This window comes from Cercospora beticola, chromosome 3 (assembly GCF_033473495.1).
Source record: "Cercospora beticola chromosome 3, complete sequence".
Taxonomy (NCBI): domain Eukaryota; kingdom Fungi; phylum Ascomycota; class Dothideomycetes; order Mycosphaerellales; family Mycosphaerellaceae; genus Cercospora; species Cercospora beticola.
Window position 1 is genome coordinate 3,393,385 of NC_088937.1, and position 12,024 is coordinate 3,405,408.

Sequence of the window (12,024 nt, forward strand, 5' to 3'; positions counted from 1 at the left end):
TGCAGTTCATCTTGACAGCTGCACCCCACTTTTGCGCATTTTCCCACGATCTCACTGCAGAAGCGTTCGTTTGCGGAGAAGATGAGTCTCGCTGAACGTGCCATGTCGTTTCACTACCACGACGAGAAGCATCCTCTTGGCGAATGGCATTTCAATGCACTACCCTCACCACCCACGTCCGAAGAGTATGATAGAACGAACAGGAGGAGATTGGCTGAGTACCCTCCAAGATGGGATTCGTTTCGCAATCGAATAATGAGTAAGTTGAGTGCAGCGGACCCCACTCAAAACTCGACAGTCTTCACCCAGACATTACCATATCGCATTCGGAGACTCTGGTCTTGTACAATCTGTTTTAACACATCGCAAAGCCATTGACTGATAAATCGTAGCCGACGAACAAGCAGCTCAAAAAGTCCGAGACGACGCCGCAGCAGCAGCAGCAAAACAAAGAAGGAAAAATCGCTGGAACTCAAAATACTACTCCAAAGATCTCACACATGTCTCCGGCCTCGCAGGACCAGTAATCGATCTCATGAATCCACAACCCACAGATACAATTCTTGATGTCGGTTGCGGAGATGGTTCTGTCACGATCGCTCTGGCGAATAAAGTCCCCAACGGATTGGTCGTAGGTCTCGACGATGCCTCAGCAACAATCGAACATGCGAACTACAAATCACCGTACGGGAACTTAACATTTATCGAACATGATTTATCGAAATTGGAGCAAACGCCAGGGTACCTGATACGATGGGAGGGATCGTGGGATTGGGTATTCAGTAAATCGACATTACATCGACTACTTCGCATTCCGGAGAACCGAACGATTTTGTTTGAGAATATATATCGACTCTTGAAACCTGGAGGAAAATTAGTTTTTGAATGTGGAGCGGCGGGGACGGTTCCGGAGGCGATTACGGCGTTGACAGCTGCGATGGCGATTTATGGTATGTCTTCTGATGAACGACGGGATGCGAATCCTTGGTTTTGTCCGAGTGCGGAGTGGATGCGAGAGGCGTTGGAGGCTGTGGGGTTTGATGTTTTGGAGTGTAGGACGCATCATGAGCCTAGTAAAGTTTCGAGGCATGATGGGAGTTTGGAGGGGTGGGTGAGGAAACTTGGGAAGGAGTTTTTGGATGTTATTGAGCCGGCGGAAGGGGAGAGGAGGGATGAGATTGTGAAGTGGGTGTGTGATGTTTTGAATGATAGTATTGAGCGGAAAGAAGATGGGACGAGGTGGTTGAGTTATGTGAAGTTGAGGGTTGTGGCGAGGAAGAAGAAGACGGATACGCCGAATGTTATTAGGAGGATGTGTGAAGCCGGTGCTTTGTTGCCGGGACGAATGAGTAACAGAGGGACCTCGTTTTCGTTCATCTGAATACTAGTCGATTTCCTCATGGCTCTTGGTTCAGCTTTGCATCATGTCCGCTCTGGCCTTTGACGATTGCGGCGACTTCACCGCCCTTGGACGCATCGATATAGGTCTCCTCCCAGCCGATAGTGATCTTAGAAGTGGCAAATTTCCAGAACGACTTCTCATCTGGTGCGACGACCTCCGCATAATATGGATCTACAAATTGGCCAAGAATGTCAGCGGCTAAGCATCCACACAACCGAGAAACGAACCATTCATGGCATTCTCAAAACAACTCAGCTCTGGCATTCGAAGCTCAACGAAGCCGTCATAATCCACGACGTTCTCGACAGTAAAATCGCCTAGCGTTGGAAGTTGGCTTCTTGCTTCTGCTCGAAGCCATGACGGAGTGTGGTACTGGGTTGGATCAGCAATTGCAGAACAACCAGTCTATACGTGAGTCCAAATTACTTGAGTATAGCCAACTATTCCATGCTTCCGTAAATGTTCGCTGACTTTTGGAGCATGACTATTCGTCCAATGTCTGTGAAATTCTTCTTCAGACATGCCATCTTTCCGGTAGGCCAAGATCGTGACCCGATATAGACCTTTCCGTTGTGGCCTGTCATCTTGTGGAACGTTCGACTCCATTGTTGGTCTTAGCGTGCGATCAGGATTGTTGGTATATTCCTGGACATACTGGAATTCAGGGTCGTGCTTGCAGCACGTCTGCAAGACGTCACCACTTGGGAGCTTTGATCAAGACATGTATTTCGGTAAACGTTCAATTTTCTTACAACAAAGGAGCAAAAACGAAATGAGACCGAAAATTGAACCTGTATTCGTATGGACTCTCAGCAGTCTGCGCTTTCCGAAACTCGATACGGTGTCTATTTCCTCAGCTAGTCTGGAGAAGCTGCCGCTGCACATGCTACAGTGCACAGCAAACACTAGTCTGGCAGGTGCTCTTTCTGGATCAGGAAGTCTTCGACGTGTATATCGGGCGTAATCTCTTTCAGCAGACCATACTTCACGAGTCTGTCGAACTGGTCGCCGTACTTCATGGTCCAGAGATTGTGGTCCATCTGCTTGCACAAGTCTAGTGCGTTCGATCGACTCCCAGTGAGGTCCTCGAGTCTTTTGAAGTCCCGAACACCTTCGTCCGGCTTGAAGTACATCTGAGGAGCGACAATGGGATCCCAGATGTAGAGACGCTGACCATGAACGTCGGGAAACTTCCAATTGCCATATGCTTCAAACATTGCTTCGATCAGGTCATCGGCGGTGACGCCCTTAGCGTTCTTGCAGTTCTTGAAATCGCCATTTTCGAATGTGGAGTCCTCGCTGAACCAGTTGGTGAACTGAAGCTCAGTAACTGGTGGTTGAGACAAGAACATGCCGCACCAAGACGGCTTGAAGTTCTTATCTGTTGGCTTCTTGTTGCGCAGCGCCGCAATTATGGATGAGTCCTCGTCTTCGTCCATGGAGATAGGGCTGTAGCCGTCGACGAAAGGGTCAAGTCCTTCACGGTCGCTGTCTTGAATCAAAAATGTGAAGCTTCCATTTTCAGGCACAACGCATTCGGAGTCGCGCCTGTAGTGGAGGAGTAACTCGTTGGCGCGACCCATGACGACTTGGCGATGCCAATCACTGCTCTCTGCATCTTTGTTGACTTGCGGACCCACAGCCTCGAGAACTAACGCTCCTGATACGTACTCGATTTCATACCAGTCGATTGCCGTCCATGTCTCTGTGTCGTAGTCCGGTCGATAGAAGAGCGCTTGCTGCAGCTTCGGCGAGTTCTTGACCAGCTCCTTCCAGAACTTCGAGACGCGTTGATCGAGAAGGATGTCTTTCATCGGCAGCGACAACAAGATTCGCTCGAGCAGCTCCGCGACATTGAGTGCGCGTTCGGCGGCGGTCGCCATCTTGTCTGCGGGCAGTGATGAAGGGCGCAATGCTGGTGTCGAGGTTGGAATCAGGATCGGATGGAGGAGGTGGAAGTGAAGCCGCGACGCTAGTTCTAGCCACCTCTTGCATGGGAAGGCGCGACTTCCAACACACTTCAGCTGTTACGTCTCTTCAACGCGTTCTCGTTTCAAGAACGTCAAACAGCGCACCACGTCGATAGACACACGCGCGGCCCGAAGGCAGATGCTTCACCTCAAGCAATCGTCAAAATGCATCCCCTTCTCTTCGACCACGTCAACCACGAAACGGCAAGCCGCACGAAACATTGGAAGAGAATACACTAATAGGCTACAACCGCCAGTCGCAGAAATCGATAGGCCAGAGTAGCCCTCATGATGCACCGCAGCCTTGATAGAGTCCTGGCCGCCTTCGCATCCGGACCTCGTACGAACCAGAAAAGGCAACATGCAGACGGAGAAGCACGATTTCAGCTACCGCATACACTGAGAGGTCGCCATAACCGCAAGGAGCTCCACCTACTTGGTACATCTGGGATGGAATGCAGATCGTTCCGTACTCCGGCCAAGCAAGGATGGATTCAACCTCGATGATTATGATTAGCAATCGAGACTCGAGAGACTAGTTATATATATGCTGCTTCATGCTCGGGTGCTCAAGGCTCCAATGGTGCGCGGGAATGGATTGCCTTCAATCCGGAATGCACTGGACCAGAACTTCGTTAACGAGTGGCTTGACAATGATCAATATCCACACAGCATGCCTTTCTCTGAGCATATAGCTTTTTCTCTGCTCTCAGAGATGGCCATGCCAAGGGGCTCGTAGCAATGGACTGCCTGGAGTACTATACCCTTTACGATAAGCAATCGCGAACAGATTGGCTCCCTCTCAGTGGACGCAAGCTATCTCCTGCTTCTTATCCTGGCGAAGTGGCAGAGCAGCGCAGCAAACAGCTATCTGAGACTCGATCACTGATAGCTCTTTCTCACGAGTCTAAACAAAGACTCAGCCTCAACACGTGGATCAGTACAGTCTGTACAGTTGTTTAGTCGGCTGCGTTCTGTCTGGCCATGATGGACAGGAACTTCATGTCGCAACGATCAGGACAAAGTCCGCCTCGCCAATTGTTGGAAAGCGAAGCAGAAGCGAGAGGCACTGCGTCCTCTGCCCGAACATGTGGTCCGCATTTCAATCCTATTATCTCTGCCCTGCGCAACCAAGCTGAGCCATTCCGTCTTCGAAAGTGAGGCAGGCCTTGCACTGAGATCGTGGCGGGAGGGCTTTATCGATAGTCGTATCTCTGCCGTGCAGAGCCATTCTGAGGCACTCAGTGTCGAGAAGCGAGGCAAGCATGAGTTTAGGAGCGCGAAGAGGGGCCTCGAAGTGTGCATGTCTTTCCGCTCCAATTTTGCTGTCTGCAAGCGATCACCTGACGAACCATAGCTCAACCTCACTCAGCATCTGGGTCAGCAAAATCATCGAAACGCGTGAGACTAGTCATCTCTGTGATAAGTCGATCGGCTGTGTTCTCTTCGGCCATTGCGAGATCGAGGCCGAGATTCGCAACAAGGCAAGAAAGAATTGCATTACCAACAACGAAGAGAACGAGGGCTTCTGCGAAGACCACAAGGCTGAGTCCCTCCAAGGCTGCCGCCTGTCACTGCAGGATGAGACACTCGAGAGCTTGGTCGGGAGGCCGCCGAAATTCAGGCCCATCGATAGCGAGTAGTCAGGGCAGGTCTGCGGGCATCGCGGCTGTGAGGACTCCTTTCAAGATGCGAATGAGCGTCGTCTGCATTGGTTTCACTGCCACAGTACGTACGCATTGACAGCAATGGGGGAGACGAAGTTCGACAATTTTGACTTCCAATGAGTCGTGCAATAGGCGGAGCAGAAGAAGGATGAGAGGCGGCGAAGACCGCAGCACATGAAGCGGGTAAGGCTATTTGCTGTAATATGATGAACATCTGTTGCTATTGCAGTACTGAGGCGGACTCGCACTCTGTCCCGGAGATGTTGATTCAAATTACGAGACTGGCGCAGCAATTGCGAAGTGGGCAGTTGTCAGATCAAGCGTGCGTGCTTCGTCCACACTTCGCGCAGTAGAGTCCATGCTTCGTGTTGAGCCGCTTTCAAGCTACGTCTGCTACCGAGACTTTGGCTTGGTCAGCGCCCCGTTCATATAGTCATGTGAATGCAATTGTAGTACTTATACGAAATCGCGCTCTCTCCTTGACCTACTAGTCCCAATCGCCAGATGCGAGGAACTTGGTAGCCTGCGCGCTAGTCACCAATCTCCAGCTCTTTGACGGCTACCGTTTGATCGACACGACGTGTGGAGCGAATAAACTTCTGCAGACAAGCAGATGTTCTCTAGGCGTTCGTCGTCGGAATGGCCTGGGTCGTCGTCAAAGTCTTCTGCCATGATCGGTGGCGAGTCGGGGGAAATCCGCGGGCATCGCGGCCGTGACGATCCGTTCCAAGACGCACACGATCGTCGGTGCCACTGGTTGAACAGCACAGCACCTAGGCGAAGACGGCAGTTGGAGGAGCGAAATTCGATAAATTTAGTTTCCAGTGAACCGCGCGTACCTGCTCCCATCCTCCGTTGTCTTCAAGCTCAGGAGGCTCGACGACGTAGGCAACTGGGCCACAGTCAGACTTGTAGTGGCCGTACTGTAGGCAGCGGCGGCACTGGACATTGGCGGTGCTACGCTCCTTCGTGCAGTTCGAGGGTCTGTGGCCGATCTCATTGCATTTGTTGCAGGTCATGTGCTTGTCCTTATCAGCCTGCTCTCCAGCGAGCGTTCTGTTGACCTGCATGTCGATGATGGCGAGGATGCGAGCCTTCGCCTCGTCGCTGAGCTTGGCCAAGACAGTGGTACCCTCGTCCTGCTCGCCACTCTCGCTCTGATATTGCTCGAGGGCCTCGCGCTCGAGTTCGATCAGAAGGTCTCGCGGAGAATCGAGAATGTCGAAATCGCTGGACGGGTCGACACTGTACGCATAGTCTCCCTGTGAAGCGTGGGAATTGTACTGAGCGCTGGGAACGCTGCCAGTACCGATCTCACGTGGCTGCTCCTCCTCCAGTCGGCCGTACGAGAGCTTCTCGAATTCGCCGACGAGGACCCAAATAGCCTTGATGCCACGGGTCAGAAGCACACAGTTGCGGCGGTTGTCCTTCATGTGGCCCATGTCCTCCTTTGTCCGTTGTCAGCCAGCAAATGGTCGACCTCGCTTCCCATGGCGTTGTCAGTGGCTCGAAGAGCCGGTAGCTGCTGACGCGTATACTTGCCATCAGTGACGAGATTGCTGAACTTCTCCTCGTACAGCTCAAACTGACGACGCCACGGCACAACGATGCAGACTGATTCCTCCATCTTGTCGCCGTAGACAGGATGCAGAGCTTCAGTGATGACTTGCATGACCTTGGCGACGAGAGCTGGGTTCGCTTTGGACTTCGTAGCGGATGCACGTGTGAAGTCTCCTTTGACTTTGCAAAACATCATACGCTCCTTAACATCGGTAAGCTGGGGACGGAGGGCTTCAGGATCAGCTTCAAGAGCTCGAGCGTAGGCATCGTGGTATCCATCTGGCAGAGCGAACTTCTCGTTGTTAGGCTCGAGGACAGTCTTGACTTTGCCTCCGTAGAAGTAGTCGTTGGCGGGATTGAACAAGACGAGATGCTGGCGAGCCTGAGAGTCCAACGTAACAATCGGGAAACCAGCTCTCGACAGGCGCTCCATGAGTGATCGCAACATCTGAGCGTGGAATTCGTTGAAGAGTGGCTCACCCATGATGATTGGCCCAAGCTGCTTTAATTGTCGTTCTCCTCAAGGAAGAAATTGTTGTGCCATTGCTAATCCCGCACATACACTTTCATGATGCACATCGAGTGCAAGATATCGGGATATCTGATGGCTTTGATGGCTTCGGTGAACCAGAGAGGACGAAGCTTGTTCCATTTCCTCCGGGAATCCAGCGTGTCTCCGCCCCTGCGCTGATGCTCATCTGGTGGCTTCGATGGCTTCGTGGAATCAGAGAGAATGAGACATGTTCCGTTTTCTCTGGAAATGCGGCATTTTTATGTCCTTGCGCTAATGCTCATCTGGTGGCTTCGATGGCTTCGGTAAATTGGAGAAAATAGCACTTGATCCATTTTCTCCGGAAATCCAGCGTGCCTCCGCTCCTGCGCTGATTTTAATCCGATAGCTTCGATAGCTTCGTGGAATCAGAGAAGATGGGAGATGTTCCATCTTCTCCAGAAATCCAGCGTGTCTCCGTCCCTGCGCTGATGCTCATCTAGTGGCTCTCCAATCCATCGGAACTGAGAGTACCGGCCCCTTTGCATCCCTCTGAGTATCCGCAATCTCTCCATTGCATATAACCCGAATAGCAAGCAGCAGCAAAGTAATGATTGAAGCAGAGCGATGAAGGGCATATTTTCGTCATCTTTGCAGATCCGATGTTATTACCTCGTCGTCTATCCCCAGACTGCTGCGCTTCCAAAGATGCATATATGCAGAGATGCAAGCAGATCGCGTGCATCGCTCCTTGAATCCTTGACCTCGGCATTGCATATAGTGCGAACAACGAGCAGCATTCAAGAAGCAACTCGGGGCAGAGCTAGGACATGAAAATATCCACAGAGCGTCGCTCACCAAGTACAACGCCGGCCTCTGCATCCATCTCTGGTCGCTTGCAGCCTTGGAACTCAACCAGCTTTGGGTAGAACTTAGGCTTCGTCAGTAGATTTGATGGCCAACAGACAGTGCGTTGAGTGAAAGACCTGTTCAAAATGTCGAGGAAGGTCGGTCGGTCCGAAGTCCTCAAGCTTCGGCTCAAATTGTGCAAGGATCTTGTGCATCGCCGGTAAAAGGACTTTCGCTCGCCATGTTGTATCATAGAAGAGCTGCGTGGCGGCAAGCATACGATCTGGGTCGCTCAAATTGGTGAGTGGCCCTGTCTCCTTGATGGTCGTCGGCATAGGCAGCGGGCTTCTCAGCTCAGTCATGACAGCCGTAATGCCCTGTGTGGCATAGATATCTTTGTACTCCTGAGCTGCTCTCGTGTGAGTGGCATTCCCAGAGTCAATGCGGCCTGCTTGGTGAATAAACCGAAGAATTCCGCGTCATGAGGGTTGAACGTCACGTCGTGCTGCTCCTCGAGGTGCTCACAGAGAGCGTCATCATCTGGAAAGTCTGCTAAACAGAGGACGTTCTTGTCGTCGCTCATGACCAACAATGGACAGACCAGGTTGTTCTGCGCGGGTCTGTCTTTGTCGAAAATGTTGTCCCTTGGGAATTGCGGCATACCGGCTTGCCGCTCTCTCTTTGACATGGGGAGCAGGCGGTCGCCTGCAGATGCATCGGTGCTCGTGCTGTCGCTGTCGTCCTCAACGACAATGGGGTCATGTTTGTTGTTGCAGGCAGGCACGGGCTGGGTTGGAGTGGACTCTTCCTTTTGGGTGTGCCCTCTACCTCGAAACCCTTCCCTAGATCCGCCAACTCCTCCACAATTCCTTTGTATCGGCCTTCTTCGACCGGTTCTGTTCCCTTTTTTGCTGAGGGCTACTCGTCGAGCGGTACCTCGACGAGTGATGCCGTGTCGAGCGGTGGCAGGTCTGATATCGCGCGTTCGTGATGCCGCTTCATTGGATGTTGTCAGTGTCGATTCGATGTGGCCGTTATTGTCGATGTTGATGTCGGAGTCAAGGTAGTTCAGCGAAGAGAAAGTGAAGTGGAGGCGGGCCTTGGCAACCGTCGATGCTAGTAAGTTCTTCCATGTTATGGAAAGGTGCGATTGCAAGACTTCACTTCATTTTTCACAAGCCTTTGAGATCTGGTTGCACAATGAGATGTTCGGAAGTCACAATTGCATTCCAACACATGTGGACTTGAAGGGCTAGTGGTATCCATCACGTCGATGTGGCGACGGCTGCTCCCCGACTGACGAATCGCGCTCTGTCCTTGACCCACTGGTCCCAATCGGCAAATGCGAGGAATGTGGTAGTGTCGCCGCCGAATCTGCGCGCCAGTCCCCAGTCTCCAGCTCTTTCACTGCTATCGTTCGATCAATGCGACGTGTGGTGCGGATGAACTTCGTCGTAGAGCAGATGTTCTCTAGAAGTTCGTCGTCGGAATAGCTTGCGTCGTCGTCGGAATCTTCTGGCACGACATCACTCGTGCAGTGGCCGAAATCAGGACCAGGGGTATCGCTGTCGTCGATCGCCTTGAGGAAGAAATCTTTGTGCCACTGCTCAGCCACCTCGTGCACCTCCACGATACACTTCGGGTGCAATATCTTTGCCAACGCTTCGAAGTGACCCCTGAAACTGTAGAAAGATTGTCTGAACTGAGGCGGATCTAGACAAGGTTAGCACTTCTACCCGGAAGAGGTGAACTTTTGATCAGTCTTACTGTACTCGTTTCGCACAGTGTACTTTGCCCAGCGGATGGCAAAACGACGGATCTTTTGCAACTCTTGTGGCGAGACGTGGAAGGATTTCTCTAGGGTAGCCGAAATGCTGTCGTCGGGCCCTTCTGGTGCTTCCATGGCTTTCGTGCCGGGCGGAGGGAGGACGTATCGCTTGCCGGGAGTGAAGGTGAGCAGAGGTGGCAATTGCGCCCTTGCTGCAGCATAAAACGCGCGATTGACAAATGCCGCTGATGGAAACATGCGATGCAGGAGGATGGTGTAGTTGTCCGGCGGTGGACTCTCGTCCATGCTGGCTGGACCCCAGAACTTCAGGATCTCGACCATCGATACCTGGCAGAGGTGAATTCCCGATCTGTCTTACCGAAATTGGTAGCCTCATATCTTCATTCGTTTGGATATACCATGGCTTCGACAAAACAGCTCATCTGGTATAGCTTTGCCGACAATTTCTTCAGCGCGCTGCAAGGCCTTCTTGCACTTGTCGAGCAGGGGATCTGGCTCGCCGAAAGCGGCGTGGGAATCCCGCTTGATCGTCATTGCCGGTATCGCAGAGTGAGCAGCGAGGCAGCAGGTGAGGAAAAGGTAGCTTCAGCAGACCCAGATAGAATCGGCGCTGAGTGAGATCCAGACTGGAGAGATGAAGACACAGCAGGAGGCAGGCAGTCGCGTCGTGAGCGCACTGGAGGAAGTCCATCGTGGGCGCGCTGGAGGTGCTTTGAGGAGTTGCGATGGCAGTACTACCAATTAAGGTGACCGCGGATCAAAGAGTATGTGTCGACGCATGTCGCATACGTTGTCAGGGACGCAAAGCCGGATGTGGTGATCGAATAGGCGATGTGGCGAATCGCTTGACCAAGAAAAAGATTCAGAGCGGCGTCAGAAGTTGATATCAGCTCGCGGCGTCGCGCGGCGGACGCGGACGCGTGCTGCCGGACGGGACCGGAGCCCAGTCCGCAGCCAATGGAAAGCGTGCAGACCTAACAACATACTGATGTGATCCGATCAATGTCAATTGAGTACTGTCTCGCCTCAGTATATCTTTCGATACATGTCTTATCTGCCATGCATGCAAGCAAGCATCAAGCTTTGCTATTCATCTAAGGAGTGTCATTACATCATGTTGTTCTTCAACATCGTGTCAAGTCATCAGATCATTGCCCATCCCAATGTCATTATAAACATATCCCGTCAACCCGTTTTGAATCGTTCCTCGCTCACATCATATTTTCTGCATCAGTCGTAATAAATGCCTCACAGAGGTCCAACATGCAGGTAGCCAACTCAACAAGATCTTCTCAGTCCCCTCACTGCAGGAAGGTGAAAAGAGACGACGTCTAGTATGGCTTTGGTTCATATCCGTTGTTGCATTTGGTAACAGTCTCGGTCTTAGTTTGATACTTTGGAACATACTTGGTCTCGTACTATCAAAGGCAAGTCAGTGGAGAGTAACGAGTATGTCTGAGAGAAATTTGTGCTGATTGGGAGTGATGCGTTGGAGCGACCATGCTTACCTTTGTCTCGTATTTAGTGACATATGTTGGCTTGTGCTCGGTTTTCGTCTCATATTTCGTGACATACTGTCCAACAAAGTCAGTGGAAGCTCCGAACAGGTCTGAGAGATCTTTCCGCGGAGTGGGAACGCCTCTCTTCGCGATTTCACTTACCTTTGTCTCGTATTTAGTAACGTATGTTGGTTTGTACTCCGTCTTGGTCTCTGTTTTGGTCTGATACTTTGTCTCGTACTATCAAGAAAGTCAGTGGAAAGTAACGAGCATGTCTGAGGGGGGTTTTGCGGATTTGAGATGCCTCTTCGCGACTAGGCTTACCTTTGTCTCGTACTTAGTAACATATGTTGGCTTGTACTCGGTCTTGGTCTCTGTCTTGGTTTCCTTCTTGGTTGTGGGCACGGTTATGGTCTCCTTCTTGGTCTCTTTCTTCGTAATTGTTGTTGGGACAGTTATAGTCTCCTTCTTGGTCTCTTTCTGAGTGATGGTCTCCTTCTTAGTCTCCTTCTTCGTGACATATTTCGTTTCAGTCTTATATTTCGGGACGTATTTAGTCTCGTATTTAGTCTTGTACTTGTAGTCGGTGACAGTCTTCGTCTTGTAAACGTTCTTGAGATGGACGTTAGCTACACTCATCGACAATTGATCGTCGTAGGGCATCGACGTACCTTGTATACTGTCTTCGGTTTGCACTCGCCATAGTTGTTTGGGATGGCATTGGCGGCAACGAGGCCAACGAGGGCCAAGATGGAGAAGAACTTCATGTTGATTGATGTCGAACGATAGTGGTATCAA

General features: G+C 51.4%; 7 protein-coding genes across 7 annotated transcripts; 1 reads left to right on the forward strand and 6 right to left on the reverse strand.

Annotated features, from left to right (window-relative positions):
• Positions 1 to 102: 102 nt before the first annotated feature.
• On the forward strand, positions 103 to 1,381 carry RHO25_005318 (uncharacterized protein; the record flags this gene model as incomplete). Its single annotated transcript, XM_023596226.2, has 2 exons — positions 103 to 259; positions 393 to 1,381. 2 exons carry the CDS (start codon positions 103 to 105, stop codon positions 1,379 to 1,381), a joined length of 1,146 nt encoding a protein of 381 aa, XP_023457616.2.
• Positions 1,382 to 1,397: 16 nt separating this feature from the next.
• RHO25_005319 (uncharacterized protein) lies at positions 1,398 to 2,008 on the reverse strand (the record flags this gene model as incomplete). Its single annotated transcript, XM_023596227.1, has 3 exons — positions 1,398 to 1,573; positions 1,630 to 1,774; positions 1,829 to 2,008. The coding sequence occupies 3 exons, from the start codon at positions 2,006 to 2,008 to the stop codon at positions 1,398 to 1,400; spliced, it is 501 nt and encodes a 166-aa protein (XP_023457967.1).
• Positions 2,009 to 2,307: 299 nt separating this feature from the next.
• RHO25_005320 (uncharacterized protein) lies at positions 2,308 to 3,285 on the reverse strand (the record flags this gene model as incomplete). Its single annotated transcript, XM_023596228.1, has 1 exon — positions 2,308 to 3,285. The coding sequence occupies one exon, from the start codon at positions 3,283 to 3,285 to the stop codon at positions 2,308 to 2,310; it is 978 nt and encodes a 325-aa protein (XP_023457966.1).
• Positions 3,286 to 5,812: 2,527 nt separating this feature from the next.
• On the reverse strand, positions 5,813 to 7,083 carry RHO25_005321 (uncharacterized protein; the record flags this gene model as incomplete). The annotated part of the gene is made up of 2 exons (XM_023596229.1): positions 5,813 to 6,487; positions 6,592 to 7,083. The coding sequence occupies 2 exons, from the start codon at positions 7,081 to 7,083 to the stop codon at positions 5,813 to 5,815; spliced, it is 1,167 nt and encodes a 388-aa protein (XP_023457965.1).
• Positions 7,084 to 8,021: 938 nt separating this feature from the next.
• RHO25_005322 (uncharacterized protein) lies at positions 8,022 to 8,626 on the reverse strand (the record flags this gene model as incomplete). Its single annotated transcript, XM_023596230.2, has 2 exons — positions 8,022 to 8,347; positions 8,404 to 8,626. The coding sequence occupies 2 exons, from the start codon at positions 8,624 to 8,626 to the stop codon at positions 8,022 to 8,024; spliced, it is 549 nt and encodes a 182-aa protein (XP_023457975.1).
• A 564-nt stretch (positions 8,627 to 9,190) lies between these two features.
• Positions 9,191 to 10,048, reverse strand: RHO25_005323 (uncharacterized protein; the record flags this gene model as incomplete). Its single annotated transcript, XM_023596231.2, has 2 exons — positions 9,191 to 9,651; positions 9,706 to 10,048. The coding sequence occupies 2 exons, from the start codon at positions 10,046 to 10,048 to the stop codon at positions 9,191 to 9,193; spliced, it is 804 nt and encodes a 267-aa protein (XP_023457974.1).
• A 1,010-nt stretch (positions 10,049 to 11,058) lies between these two features.
• On the reverse strand, positions 11,059 to 11,993 carry RHO25_005324 (uncharacterized protein; the record flags this gene model as incomplete). The annotated part of the gene is made up of 5 exons (XM_023596232.1): positions 11,059 to 11,145; positions 11,236 to 11,301; positions 11,389 to 11,466; positions 11,551 to 11,838; positions 11,898 to 11,993. 5 exons carry the CDS (start codon positions 11,991 to 11,993, stop codon positions 11,059 to 11,061), a joined length of 615 nt encoding a protein of 204 aa, XP_023457162.1.
• Between the last annotated feature and the right edge of the window lie 31 nt (positions 11,994 to 12,024).